At 46.4% G+C, this 13,153-nt stretch overlaps 1 protein-coding gene across 4 annotated transcripts in view; it reads left to right on the top strand.

Moving 5' to 3' along the window:
- The window catches only part of LOC128686845 (uncharacterized), a 343,417-nt gene that overhangs the window by 317,680 nt on the left and 12,584 nt on the right, over positions 1 to 13,153 (top strand). For all 4 annotated transcript variants that reach the window (XM_070082449.1, XM_053773983.2, XM_053773984.2 and 1 more), the window contains one exon: positions 2,722 to 2,931. In XM_070082449.1, coding sequence (XP_069938550.1) covers positions 2,722 to 2,931 — 210 coding nt within the window. The remainder of the gene's footprint in view (positions 1 to 2,721; positions 2,932 to 13,153) is intronic.

Here is a 13,153-nt window from a genome sequence, read left to right as displayed (position 1 = left end):
TTTTCAGATGAAAATATATCTGCCGTTGCGCATGTATCTTATTCCTCACAAATGAGAAATATTACTGGAACGAAGCTTTAAGTTTTCAAGAGGAAATTTGACAGCTATCTCCCACAAATTCCTGATCATCCAGGTTGTGATGACTTTGTGAACCTGTAGGCCGCTAGCAGCAACAACCAGGTTGCCCAGAAAGGACCAGCCTCAGCCACAGGTATGTCTCAGGATTACCGTCTAGAAATACACAGAACTGTTCGTTAATAATATTTACTTTAGATATGGCTCAGTGTGAAATATTCTAAAGATAATACACTTAACCAAGCTTCTAAAAGTTACCAAACAATATTGTCGCACCACTTGCCCGCTTGTGAGCCATCAAAACTTGTGAAAAATTTTCAATATGCCCTGGGAGCCATCCGTCATCTGGCCGGGACGGCGGCAGCAGGAGCTGCAGCGGCGCCCTCACTGAGTGCCTAGCCTAGTCTGAACTTGCCTAGATCATGGCAGGGTTGTCATGTAAATAAGGCGCAATATGCCGATTTGAATTCAGTTCCTGGTGCACGAAACGTCTTCATAAATACAATGCCATATCCTTCATGATTAACACAAATGTGCAGTAGGGTTTCTTTACTGTTGCAAAGTTTCGCCTTCACAGTAGGCTTCTTCAGTCAAACACTGAAGCAGCAGGTGTGGTAACGAAGTAAATATGATGTAATCAATTCATCAACCTTGGAGAAATACTTTTTGAGAACATAAGAATGGAGGAATACTGCAGAAGGCCTACTGCCCCATACAAGGCAGGTCTTTATCAAAATCACCTCTTCCCATAACTACCCAAAAAATTTACTCCCGTACCCACGACACTAATTAAACCCAGCCCCTCCCACTCATATATCTGTCCAATCTCTTTTAAAAGCCACCCAGGGTCCTAGCCTCGGTTACCCTACTCAGAATACTGTTCCACGCATCGACACTTGTTTGAAAACTAGTGCTTACCTATCTGTGACCTTTCGAAATCTAAATTTATCTAACTTAAATCCGTTATTTCTGGTTCTTACCGATTCGATATCCTCAGTATTTTATTAATATCACCTCTGTTTATGCCTATCATCCACTTTTACACTTCGGTAATATCTCTTCTCATTCTGCATCTCTCAAGAGAATGAAGATTCAAGGATCGTCAGTAATTTGCTCTCTCCATCCTCTAGTTAGGAATTTCCTTAGTCCATGTTATTTTCTGCATTTTCGTTCTCGCATTTCCTCCCCTTTTTCCTTGTCTCCTCGTTTTCCTTATCCTCTCATCTTTCAACCTCCCATTTTCTTTCTTTCAAAAGGCCTCTTCATTTCTTACTATGCTTCTTTTTTTCCTTCGCTTCATACTATATTTCTAATTTCTCACAATGTATTGTTCCTTTACCTCTTCGCCTTGTAATGTTCCTCAACACTGCGGCACTGGTGGGGAGTTAGGTAAAACACATATGCAACAGTTAGACAACTTTATTCCGAAACGTTTCGCCTACACAGTAGGCTTCTTCAGTCGAATACAGAAAGTAGGCAGGAACAGTAGAGATGTGAAGACGATGTAATCAGTCCATCACCCTTAAAGTCGTAGAATTTGAGGTTGTCAGTCCCTCGGCCTGGAGAAGTTCAGTTCCATAGTCAGGAACTATCTGAAGAAGCCTACTGTGTAGGCGAAACGTTTCGGAATAAAGTTGTCTAACTGTTGCATATGTGTCTTACCTAACAACCTGTCGGTATTGTATACCATTTTGATTACTGGTGGGGAGGTTTGAGCGGCTCTGCCTGACCAGAAACAACTCGGCAAACCCATTTTTCGGTCTCACTAGCAGGGGAGATTTCCATTGTTATTAGAATCAACTTTGGCTCATCACCTGTGACTTCCAACAGATTACTGAAAAAGTATATTTTGCATCTGGTAGTTTTGTATACCTCTGCCGCTGACACAACTTCTGTTGACACCTACTGTGACTTACAGCCTCTATGTGAAACACTGACCACAAGAGATATTTGTGCAACATTTGAATATATTTATTCTGGAAACGTCTCCAGCTAGTGGCTTCGTCGATCACAAGCAGAAAACAGTAGAAGATGGGGAGTTTGAGGTAATCAGTCCCTCAGACTGGAGTCAATGTGTTCACTTCATGAATCTTGATAAGAACATAAGAAAGGAACACCGAAGCAGGCCTACTGGCCTGCAGTATATTCGCCGAGATGGGACTTATATACTGCAGACAGATGAAGTGGAGCAGTGGTAGGCAGTCACAAGTGGAAAACCCCAATAGTGTCTCATTTATCAACTTGTCGTTTTTTTAAACCGTTTATTCAAATACTGACCATAAGCTTCTGGTGCTTTGCTTATCCCATTTCTCCCAAACAGTGGAATTTGAGACATCAGTTTCCACATCTCACACAAATTGTACAACTTTTTCTCCTCACCATTCACTTGCCGCCCCTCCATGTTTCTCCTTGAGTTTTCTCTCGCTGACGGTCGCTGCCTACCGTCAGCACGGGTGGAAACGTTAGGCACGCACCTGGGTGTTACTCAACTGGTGTGTGTAGCATCCTGGGGGACAAGATTGAAGGACCACAATGAAAATAAGACACAGCCTCAATGACTTACTTTCTTGGGTTATTCTTTTTGGCTAACCCTCCCTACCCCGGGTTAAAAATCCCAGCAAATCTTATCTTATCTTAACTCCACAGGTGGCGGCGGCGGCGGCGGCGGCGACGGCGGCGGCCGCGGAGGAGGAGAGAGGACAACCAGAGGAGGTTCCTCCTGACCATCACATGTCTCACTCTCCCCACCTCCACCCTCATCTCCTGGAGAAGCGAGTGTTGGAGAAGCAGGTACTGGAGGATGAGCTCACCCTTCTGGAGGAGGAACAACACCAGCCACGCCATCACATAACAGAGGTCAGTGTTTTTTTATCTTATAATTCCTTTTCATTTATTTTTTTAGATTAGGAATACTTGATGGAAAAAAAACTGTACACAGTTTTAAGGATGGATATGAAAGAACCAATGAGGCAGATAGCTAGTAAAACAGACTGCATGCTCAACCCTAAACCCTCGCAATCATAATTAGATGAATATATCTCGTTGAAAATAGAATATCTGGCGATATGCTAGGCACTTTGCTAACCCCTTGCTCTTCCTCTTTAAGTGAAGTCTGCAGCCTTTGTCCCCTGAGTGTGTCTGTGTCTGTGGGTATGTGTGTGTACTCACCTACTTGTGGTTGCAGGGATCGATTCACAGCTCCTGATCCCGCCTCTTCGCTAGTTGCTACTGTACAAAAATAACCCGCACGTAGAAGAGAGGAGCTTACGACGACGTTTCGGTCCAAACGTCGTCATAAGCTCCTCTCTTCTATGTGCGGGTTATTTTTGTATGGTTCCAGTAACGGTATTTTGCCTTCTTTGTTATTTAGTCGCTACTGTGTGTGTGTGTGTGTGTGTGCGTGTGTGTGTGTGTGTGTGTATGTGTGTATGTGTGTATGTGTGTATGTGTGTGTGTGTGTGTGTGTGTGTACTCACCTATTTGTGGTTGCAGGGGTCGAGTCTTAGATCCTGGCCCCACCTCTTCACCGGTTGCTACTGGGCCCTCTCTCTCCCCGCTCCATGAGCTTTATCAAACCTCGTCTTAAAACTGTGTATGGTTCCTGCCTCCACTACGTCATTTTCTAGGCTATTCCACTGCCTTACAACTCTATGACTGAAGAAATACTTCCTAATATCTCTCTGACTCATTTGTGTCTTCAACTTCCAATTGTGGCCTCTTGTTTCTGTGTCCCCTCCCTGTGTGTGTGTGTGTGTGTGTGTGTGTGTGTGTGTGTGTGTGTGTATGTGTGTGTGTGTGTGTGTGTGTGTGTGTGTGTGTGTGTGTGTGTGTGTGTATGTGTATGTGTGTGTGTATGTGTACTCACCTAATTGTACTCACCTAATTGTGGTTGCAGGGGTCGAGACTCAGCTCCTGGCCCCGCCTCTTCACTGATCGCTACTGGATCCTCTCTCTCTCTGCTTCCTGAGCTTTGTCATACCTCTTCTTAAAACTATGTATGGTTCCTGCCGCCACTACTTCACTTGCTAGGCTATTCCACTTGCTGACAACTCTATGACTGAAGAAATACTTCCTAACGTCCCTGTGACTCGTCTGAGTCTTCAGCTTCCAGTTGTGACCCCTTGTCCCTGTGTCCCCTCTCTGGAACATCCTATCTCTGTCCACCTTGTCTATTCCCCGCAGTATCTTGTATGTCGTTATCATGTCTCCCCTGACCCTTCTGTCCTCCAGTGTCGTCAGTCCGATTTCCCTTAACCTTTCCTCGTACGACATTCCCTTGAGCTCTGGGACTAGCCTTGTTGCAAACCTTTGTACTTTCTTTAACTTCTTGACGTGCTTGACCAGGTGTGGGTTCCAGACTGGTGCTGCATACTCCAGTATGGGCCTAACATACACAGTGTACAGTGTCTTGAACGATTCCTTATTAAGGTATTGGAACGCTATTCTCAGGTTTGCCAGGCGCCCGTATGCTGCAGCGGTTATTTGGTTGTGTGCCTCCGGTGATGTGCTCGGTGTTATGGTCACCCCAAGGTCTTTCTCCCTGAGTGAGGTCTGTAGTCTTTGTCCACCTAGCCTATACTCTGTCTGCGGTCTTCTTTGCCCCTCCCCAATCTTCATGACTTTGCATTTGGCAGGGTTGAATTCGAGAAGCCAGTTTCTGGACCACGTGTCCAGCCTGTCCACGTCTCTTTGCAGTCCTGCCTCATCCTCATCCGATTTAATTCTTCTCATCAGCTTCACATCATCTGCGAATAGGGACACTTCAGAGTCTATTCCTTCCATCATGTCGTTCGCATATATATAAAAAATAGCACTGGTCCTAGAACTGACCCCTGTGGGACCCCGCTCGTCACAGGCGCCCACTGTGATACCTCTTCACGTACCATGACTCGTTGTTGCCTCCCTGTCAGGTATTCCCTGATCCATTGCAGTGCCCTCCCTGTTATATGCGCCTGATCCTCCAGCTTCTGCACTAATCTCTTGTGGGGAACTGTGTCAAAGGCCTTCCTGCAGTCTAGGAAAATGCAATCAACCCACCCCTCTCTCTCGTTTCTTACTTCTGTTACCTTGTCATAAAACTCCAGAAGATTTGTGACACAGGATTTGCCTTCCATGAACCCATGCTGGTTTTCATTTATAATCTTGTTCCCTTCCAGGTGTTCCACCACTCTCGTCCTGATAATCTTCTCCATGACTTTGCACACAATACATGCCAGAGACACAGGTCTGTAGTTTAGTGCCTCATTTCTCTTTCCTTTCTTAAATATGGGGACTACATTTGCTGTCTTTTATTTCTCAGGTAGTTGCCCAGTTTCAAGGGATGTGTTAAAGATTGTGGTTAGGGGCACTCACAGCATCTCTGCTCCTTCTCTAAGGACCCACGGGGAGATGTCCGGTCCCATCGCCTTTGAGGTATCAAGGTTACTTAGCAGCTTCTGCACCTCCTCCTCGGTTGTTCGTATGTCATCCAACACTTGTTGGTATATTCCCTCTTGATGTTCCCTTCTGTGCTGTCTTCCCAGAGCCCTACCTGTCTCTACTGTAAAAACTTCATTAAATCTCCTGTTTAGCTCCTCACATACCTCCTGATCATTTCTTGTGAGTTCTCCACCTTCTGTCCTCAGTCTGATCACCTGGTCTCTGACTGTTGTCTTCCTCCTGATGTGGCTATACAACAGTTTCGGGTCAGTCTTGATTTTCGATGCTATGTTATTTTCATACTGTCGCTGGGCCTCCCTCCTTACTTGTGCATACTCGTTCCTGGCTCTGCGACTAATCTCCCTATTTTCATGTGTTCTCTGCCTTCTGTACTTTTTCCATTCTCTATTGCACTTTGTGTGTGTGTGTACTCACCTATTTGTGGTTGCAGGGGTCGAGTCTTAGCTCCTGGCCCTGCCTCTTCACCGGTTGCTACTGGGCCCTCTCTCTCTCCGCTCCATGAGCTTTATCAAACCTCGTCTTAAAACTGTGTATGGTTCCTGCCTCCACTACGTCATTTTCTAGGCTATTCCACTGCCTTACAACTCTATGACTGAAGAAATACTTCCTAATATCTCTCTGACTCTTTTGTGTCTTCAACTTCCAATTGTGGCCTCTTGTTTCTGTGTCCCCTCCCTGGAACATCCTGTCTTTGTCCACCTTGTCTATTCCACGCAGTATTTTATATGTCGTTATCATGTCTCCCCTGACCCTCCTGTCCTCCAGTGTAGTCAGGCCGATTTCCCTTAATCTTTCTTCATAGGACATTCCCCTTAGCTCTGGAACTAACCTTGTCGCAAACCTTTGTACTTTCTCTAGTTTCTTGACGTGCTTTATCAAGTGCGGGTTCCAAACAGGTGCTGCATACTCCAGTATGGGCCTGACATACACGGTGTACAGTGTCTTGAACGATTCCTTACTAAGGTATCGGAATGCTGTTCTCAGGTTTGCCAGGCGCCGATATGCTGCAGCAGTTATCTGGTTGATGTGTGCTTCCGGAAACATGCTCGGTGTTATACTCACCCCAAGATCTTTCTCCTTGAGTGAGGTTTGCAGTCTTTGGCCACCTAGCCTATACTCTGTCTGTGGTCTTCTGTGCTCTTCCTCTATCTTCATGACTTTGCATTTGGCAGGATTAAATTCGAGAAGCCATTTGCTGGACCAGGTGTCCAGTCTGTCCAGGTCTCTTTGAAGTCCTGCCTGGTCTTCATCAGATTTAATTCTCCTCATTAACTTCACATCATCTGCAAACAGGGACACTTCTGAGTCTAACCCTTCCATCATGTCGTTCACATATACCAAAAATAGCACTGGTCCTAGGACCGACCCCTGTGGGACCCCGCTCGTCACAGGTGCCCACTGTGATACATCATTACGTACCATGACTCGTTGTTGTCTCCCTGTCAGGTATTCTCTGATCCATTGCAGTGCCCTTCCCGTTATATGCGCCTGATTCTCTAGCTTCTGCACTAATCTCTTGTGAGGAACTGTGTCAAAGGCCTTCTTGCAGTCCAAGAAGATGCAATCAACCCACCCCTCTCTCTCGTGTCTTCTGTTATTTTATCATAAAACTCCAGAAGGTTTGTGACACAGGATTTGCCTTCCATGAATCCGTGCTGGTTGGCATTTATACTCTTGTTCCGTTCCAGGTGCTCCACCACTCTCCTCCTGATAATCTTCTCCATAATTTTGCATACTATACACGTCAATGACACAGGTCTATAGTTTAGTGCCTCTTTTCTGTCTCCTTTTTTAAAAATGGGAACTACATTTGCCGTCTTCCATACCTCAGGTAGTTGCCCAGTTTCCAGGGACGTGTTGAAGATTGTGGTAAGTTGCACGCACAACATATCTGCTCCCTCTCTAAGGACCCACGGGGAGATGTTGTCCGGTCCCATTGCCTTTGAGGTATCGATGTCCCTTAGCAGTTTCTTCACCTCCTCCTCATCTGTATGTATGTCGTCCAACACTTGTTGGTGTATTCCTTGCTGGTGTCCCCATCTGGTCTGTCCCCCCAGAGTCCTTCCTGTCTCTACTGTAAATACTTCCTTAAATCTCGTGTTGAGCTCCTCACATACCTCTTGATCGTTTCTTGTGAGTTCTCCACCTTCTTTCCTCAGCCTTATCACCTGGTCCTTGACTGTTGTCTTCCTCCTAATGTGGCTATACAGCAGTTTCGGGTCAGATTTGACTTTCGATGCTATGTCGTTTTCATACTGTCGCTGGGCCTCCCTCCTTATCTGTGCATACTCGTTTCTGGCTCTTCTACTAATCTTCTTGTTTTCCTGGGTCCTATGCCTCCTGTACCTTTTCCATTCTCTGTTGCACTTAGTTTTTGCCTCCCTACACCTTCGAGTAAACCAAGGACTCGTTTTGGTCTTCCTATTATTTCTGTTTCCCTTGGGAACAAAACTTTCCTCTGTCTCCTTGCACTTTGTTGCCACATATTCCATCATCTCGTTTACTGATTTTCCTACCATTTCTCTGTCCCACTGAACCTCCTGCAGGAAGTTTCTCATACCTGTGTAGTCCCCCCTTTTATAGTTTGGCCTGACCCCTTCAGTTCCTGTTACCTTCTCCACTTGTAACTCTACTATATAATCAAAACTCAGAACCACATGATCGCTAGCTCCAAGGGGCCTCTCGTAAGTGATGTCCTCAATGTCTGAACTGCTCAGGGTGAACACAAGATCCAGTCTTGCTGGCTCATCCTCCCCTCTCTCTCTGGTTGTGTCCCTGACATGTTGATGCATGAGGTTTTCAAGTACCACATCCATCATCTTGGCTCTCCATGTTTCGGGACCCCCATGTGGCTCCAGGTTTTCCCAGTCGATCTCCCTGTGGTTGAAATCGCCCATTACCAGTAACTTTGCTCTGCTCAAGTGAGCTCTTCTTGCCACCTCAGCCAGTGTGTCCACCATCACCCTGTTGTTTTCTTCGTACTCCTCTCTTGGCCTCTTGCAGTTCTGTGGTGGGTTATACATCACTCCAATGACTACTTTATGTTCTCCGGACTGAATTGTACCTACAATGTAGTCTCTTTCTCCAATCATGTCCATGCCTTCCATTTCCTCAAATCCCCATCGGTGTTTTATGAGCAGTGCAACCCCTCCTCCCCCTCTACTCCTCCTATCTTTCCTCAGGATCTGATATCCCATTGGGAAGATTGTGTCTGTTATTGTCTCAGCGAGTTTTGTTTCTGTGACTGCTATGATGTCTGGGGATTTCTCACTGATTCTTTCGTTCCACTCCTCATGTTTATTCGTTATTCCATCCGCGTTTGTGTACCAAACTTTCAGTTTCTTTTCTATCATTGTGGTCATGCAAGAATATTGGGGTTGGGGGAGCGAGATCCTTGGTGGGGGCCTATATGGGGCTGTGGTGTAGGTGGGGTTTGTGATGATGGGGGTGGGGTCAGAATGCCCATAAGGGACAGCTGTTGGGGTGAGGTTTGTGATATGGGGGTTGGTGGCAGAGGGAACAGTGAGTAGGTTGTAGTATAGGTTGCTCAGTTGCATTGGGAATGTCGTGGTTGGAGTCTTTTGGTGGGAGATTCTGTGGGGTGTGTTTGCCCTTCCTCCTGTGTCTGGGTCCTGCTCATCTTCGTCATTGCCTCTCGTTCCTCCTTGCGTCTCTGTACCCTCTCTTTCAGTGTAGTCCTTTCGTCTTGTGTTCTGTCGCGGTCGAGGTATACTCTCTGGTACCCCTCTTTGTCCCTCAGTCTTGCTTTCTCTTGCAGAATCCTGGTTCGAACTGATTCTTCCTTGAAAATTACTTTGACAGGCCGTATCCCTCCACTCGCAAACCACCCAATTCTCTGAAAATTTGTCACCTGGGTCATATCGCCCTCACCTATTGTTTTGATGATGCCTTCAATCATTTTTTTCTCCTCCTGTTTTATTTCTTCAAAGTTGTCCCCCTTGGCTTCTTGGAGCCCGTACACAAAAACTGACCTCGCCCTTTCCTCCTCCCACTGAGTCTCCATCTGCTTCCTCTGAGGCATTTTATTTCCTTCCATTGACAGTGTGTGTGTGTGTGTGTGTGTGTGTGTGTGTGTGTGTGTGTGTGTGTGTGTGTGTGTGTGTGTGTGTGTATGTGTGTGTATGTGTGTGTGTGTAACTGGCTGACACATGCTTACTGGCGATTATAGCTATATATTTTTTGCTATACGTACCAAAAATAAAGATTATATATTAAGTATGTTAATCTACTGGAACCTATGGTTAAATTTATCTGTAAAGTTATCTTTTTGATCTGTAAAGTTAACTAGTTGGATTTATAAATGCAGTCACATGTGGTTGGGTTTCTATATAAAGATGTCTATTCCAGTCAACCACGGGGAAGGGGTCAAGAAAGACTTGCCAGCTAGCTGGCAATTTCCAACGGACGCATCCTGGTTGGGTTGACCTCCATTTCGATTCTCTGTCACTTGTGATCAAGCGCTGGTTTCAACGCGAAAGGTTCCTTGAGCATATCTTTGTATCCTCCACCTGTTGTTGATTTGCACCTGTTATCGCTCGGCTGCTATTATTGCATAAAGATGCCTGTGTTACAACTGTTATCTGGTTCCTGGACACGCAAGCAGTAGAAGGAAACACCTCATAGAGAACATACAAACAACAGTTTGTCGATATAAAGAACATTTTTATATAAGTGAAGCCTTGCCACTGTGCCATGATCCAAAGTTCTGTTGGGGAACACTGACTTGAACATCCTCAAAGGAAACAAACCACTGTATGGTTGGTGTTAGTACCCATGGCAAGTGAGTCGTAAAACTCCAGGCCAGTGCGTAAGCCACTAACCCCACTAGTGATTCGCCGCTTGACCTGAGCAGAGTGCAGACGTGTGACTACTGCCCTCTGCCCTCTGTTGGCCATTGGAGGAGACTTATATTTTCACAACATGGCGCAGCCTGTGAGAAGGCGTGTGCACACGGTGTGCCTTGAATTGGTGCGTGGTGCAATAACGCCTCAGTCTGCACAAGTGCTTTTACCGCAAATTATTCGTGACACCTATGGTGTTGAGGATCAAGAACTGTATGGTGTGGCGCTAAATGGTGCCCATCATATTTTCGTCAAGTTGAGATCAGCTGGAGTGTATGAACGGCTGGTTGACAAGTACCAGGACGGGAGTGTGGACGTTAATTCAGCAATACGTGTTCGACTCATCGACGTGTCTAGGCATTACACATGGGTGAAAGTCTGAAATGTGCCATTTGAGGCGGACGAGACTGACCTGCGGAATGTATTTGAACAGTATGGAACTGTACACCTGGCTATGGCTGGTAAATGGACAGATGGGGTGTATGCCGGCTTGCCGGATGGTACGTTCACGCTCAAGATGACGTTGAGGCATTCCATCCCATCTTACGTCATACTGGATGCATTTAGGGTGCAGGTAATGGTGTACTATGCTGGGCAGCAGAAGACGTGTAGGTTATGTGGTGCATATGACCATATGGCTGCCCAGTGTGGGAGATGGCAGCGGAGACAGGAACTAGGTAGTGAGATGGTGAAAGAGCCAGAACCGGAGGTGGGTCATGCTGATGAGTCACCTGTACATAGAAGTGGCACTTCCTGGAGTGAGGAAGTGGAGCGTGAGCTGCCACTGGTGGGTACCAGCCCATCACTGTCACAGTTAGTGGGATGTGAGGCATCTGCCTTGGAGACTGGGAAGACTGTGCAGAGTGGTGAAGTGCGGGTAGAGGGAGGCCTACTGGTGAACGTGAAAGAAAAATCCTTTGAGAAGAAGGTTTCTGAGGATAACTTGAGGATGGTGAGGAGTCCTGTTCAGATTGAAGATGAGCAACTTGGAAGATTGGCGAACATGGCAGATGACTCGCCAGGAGTGGTGGAAGTGATTGAGGTAAATGCTGAGATTCACAGGGAGGCATCCAGTGAGTTGGAAATGGATGCAGAGAGTGTCAACCGTAAGAGGGCGGCAACATATTCCGACTCGGATGATGTTTTGACCCCGGCACAGAGACCGGGGAAAAAACCGTGGGTTGATGTGGTGCGTGGGAGTTCTAAAGGTACGCCTGGTCCGGTATTGGATCAGGGGAAGCCACAAGTGGGCAGTGGAGAGAAAAGTGGAAGAAGCAGACACACTGGAAGCGTGTCAGTGAAAGGTGAAATGGGGCAGAGGGTGAAATCACATAAGTAGGTTTCCGGTGCATGACTGAATATTAATGGATTGTGTGCAAGTGAGAAGCGTCTGTGGGTAAAGGGATTTTTAAGACGTTATGCTATAGACATTGTTTTTGTGCAGGAACATAATTTCAAGCTGGGAAGGGAATTGGAGGTGGATGGGTACAGAGTGTTTGTGATGTATTCGGAGCGAATGAAGGGAGGGGTGGGAATCCTGATCCGTGAGACGAGCCCATTTGTTGTTCTTAGGAGTGAAGGGGGGGGTGTTAAGATAGATGGGTGGTGGAGAGGTGAGAGGATGGCAGTAGTTTGTGTGTATGTACCGGCTGAGAATAATGTCAGGGTAAAGAATGAATTTGTGAATAATGTATTGGTATATTATTTGCGGTCATTACCGTCAGTGACAATAGGTGGTGGTGACTGGAACTGTGTGGTGCGAAGGAAGGATGTGGAACCGAGGGGGGCAGGGTGTCTTTTGGCAGGTTTAGGGGATCTATTGAGAGGTGTGGGATTGAGGGATATAGTTGATGGAGGGGATTGCGAGATAGAGCACACATTTCATAGAAAGAGCTATGCTGCACGACTAGATAGGTTGTATGTGACAAGGGGTGTTAGGGTGATGCGGGTGCAGACGGTGAATGTCGTTTATTCAGATCATAGGGCGGTTTATGCTGATTTAAATTGGGACGGTTTGCCTAAGAGATATTTGGGGTACTGGAAGCTGAATGTACGACTACTGGGTGAGGGGGTGGAGGGAGGGGATTTTGAAAGCTTGTGGGAGGACTTATGGGGTGGGGATAAGAGTGCAAGCGATTTATTGGGGTGGTGGGATGGGGTTGCGAAGAGGAGGATCAGGCAATATTATGTGCGAAGGGGAATGAATGAGGCGTGGATGACATATGGGCTTCAACAGCATTTAGAGGGGCGGTTGCAGGGTTGTTATGAGAGAGGTGCTGTGGTAGGTGTGTATCCAATGGAGGAAATTGAAGCGTTAAAGTGGCAGATAAGAGATATGCACAATGAGAGATTTGATGAGGCGAGGGTGCAAGGTGGGTTAGAGGAGGCGATTTGGGGTGACAGGCCGTCAGCCTGTGTGTTACGGGGCCAGTGGAGACGCAGGTTGGCAATGGAGATTGATAAGCTGGTAGTACACGAGAACTTAGGTGGGTATACGAAGGGTCAGGAGTTGCGAACTACTGAGGGTATGAGTGGTTTTCTGGATAGTTGGTTTGGAAAATATTTGCAGAGTGTAGGAGTGAAGGGTGAGGATTTAGAGAGATTGGGAGAGAATGTATATTGTGTGCTGAGTGGAAGTGATCGTATGGCATTGGGAGAGCATTGGAGAGCTTTGGAGAATATGGCGAGAGGTAAAGCGCCAGGTATAGATGGGTTACCTTGTGAATTCTTTGTGAAGCATTGGAGTGTGTTGAAGGATTTTTTAGTGAACCTGATGA

Source organism: Cherax quadricarinatus, chromosome 7 (genome assembly GCF_038502225.1).
Source record: "Cherax quadricarinatus isolate ZL_2023a chromosome 7, ASM3850222v1, whole genome shotgun sequence".
NCBI lineage: Eukaryota > Metazoa > Arthropoda > Malacostraca > Decapoda > Parastacidae > Cherax > Cherax quadricarinatus.
This window is presented reverse-complemented; position numbering and strand designations above follow the sequence as displayed.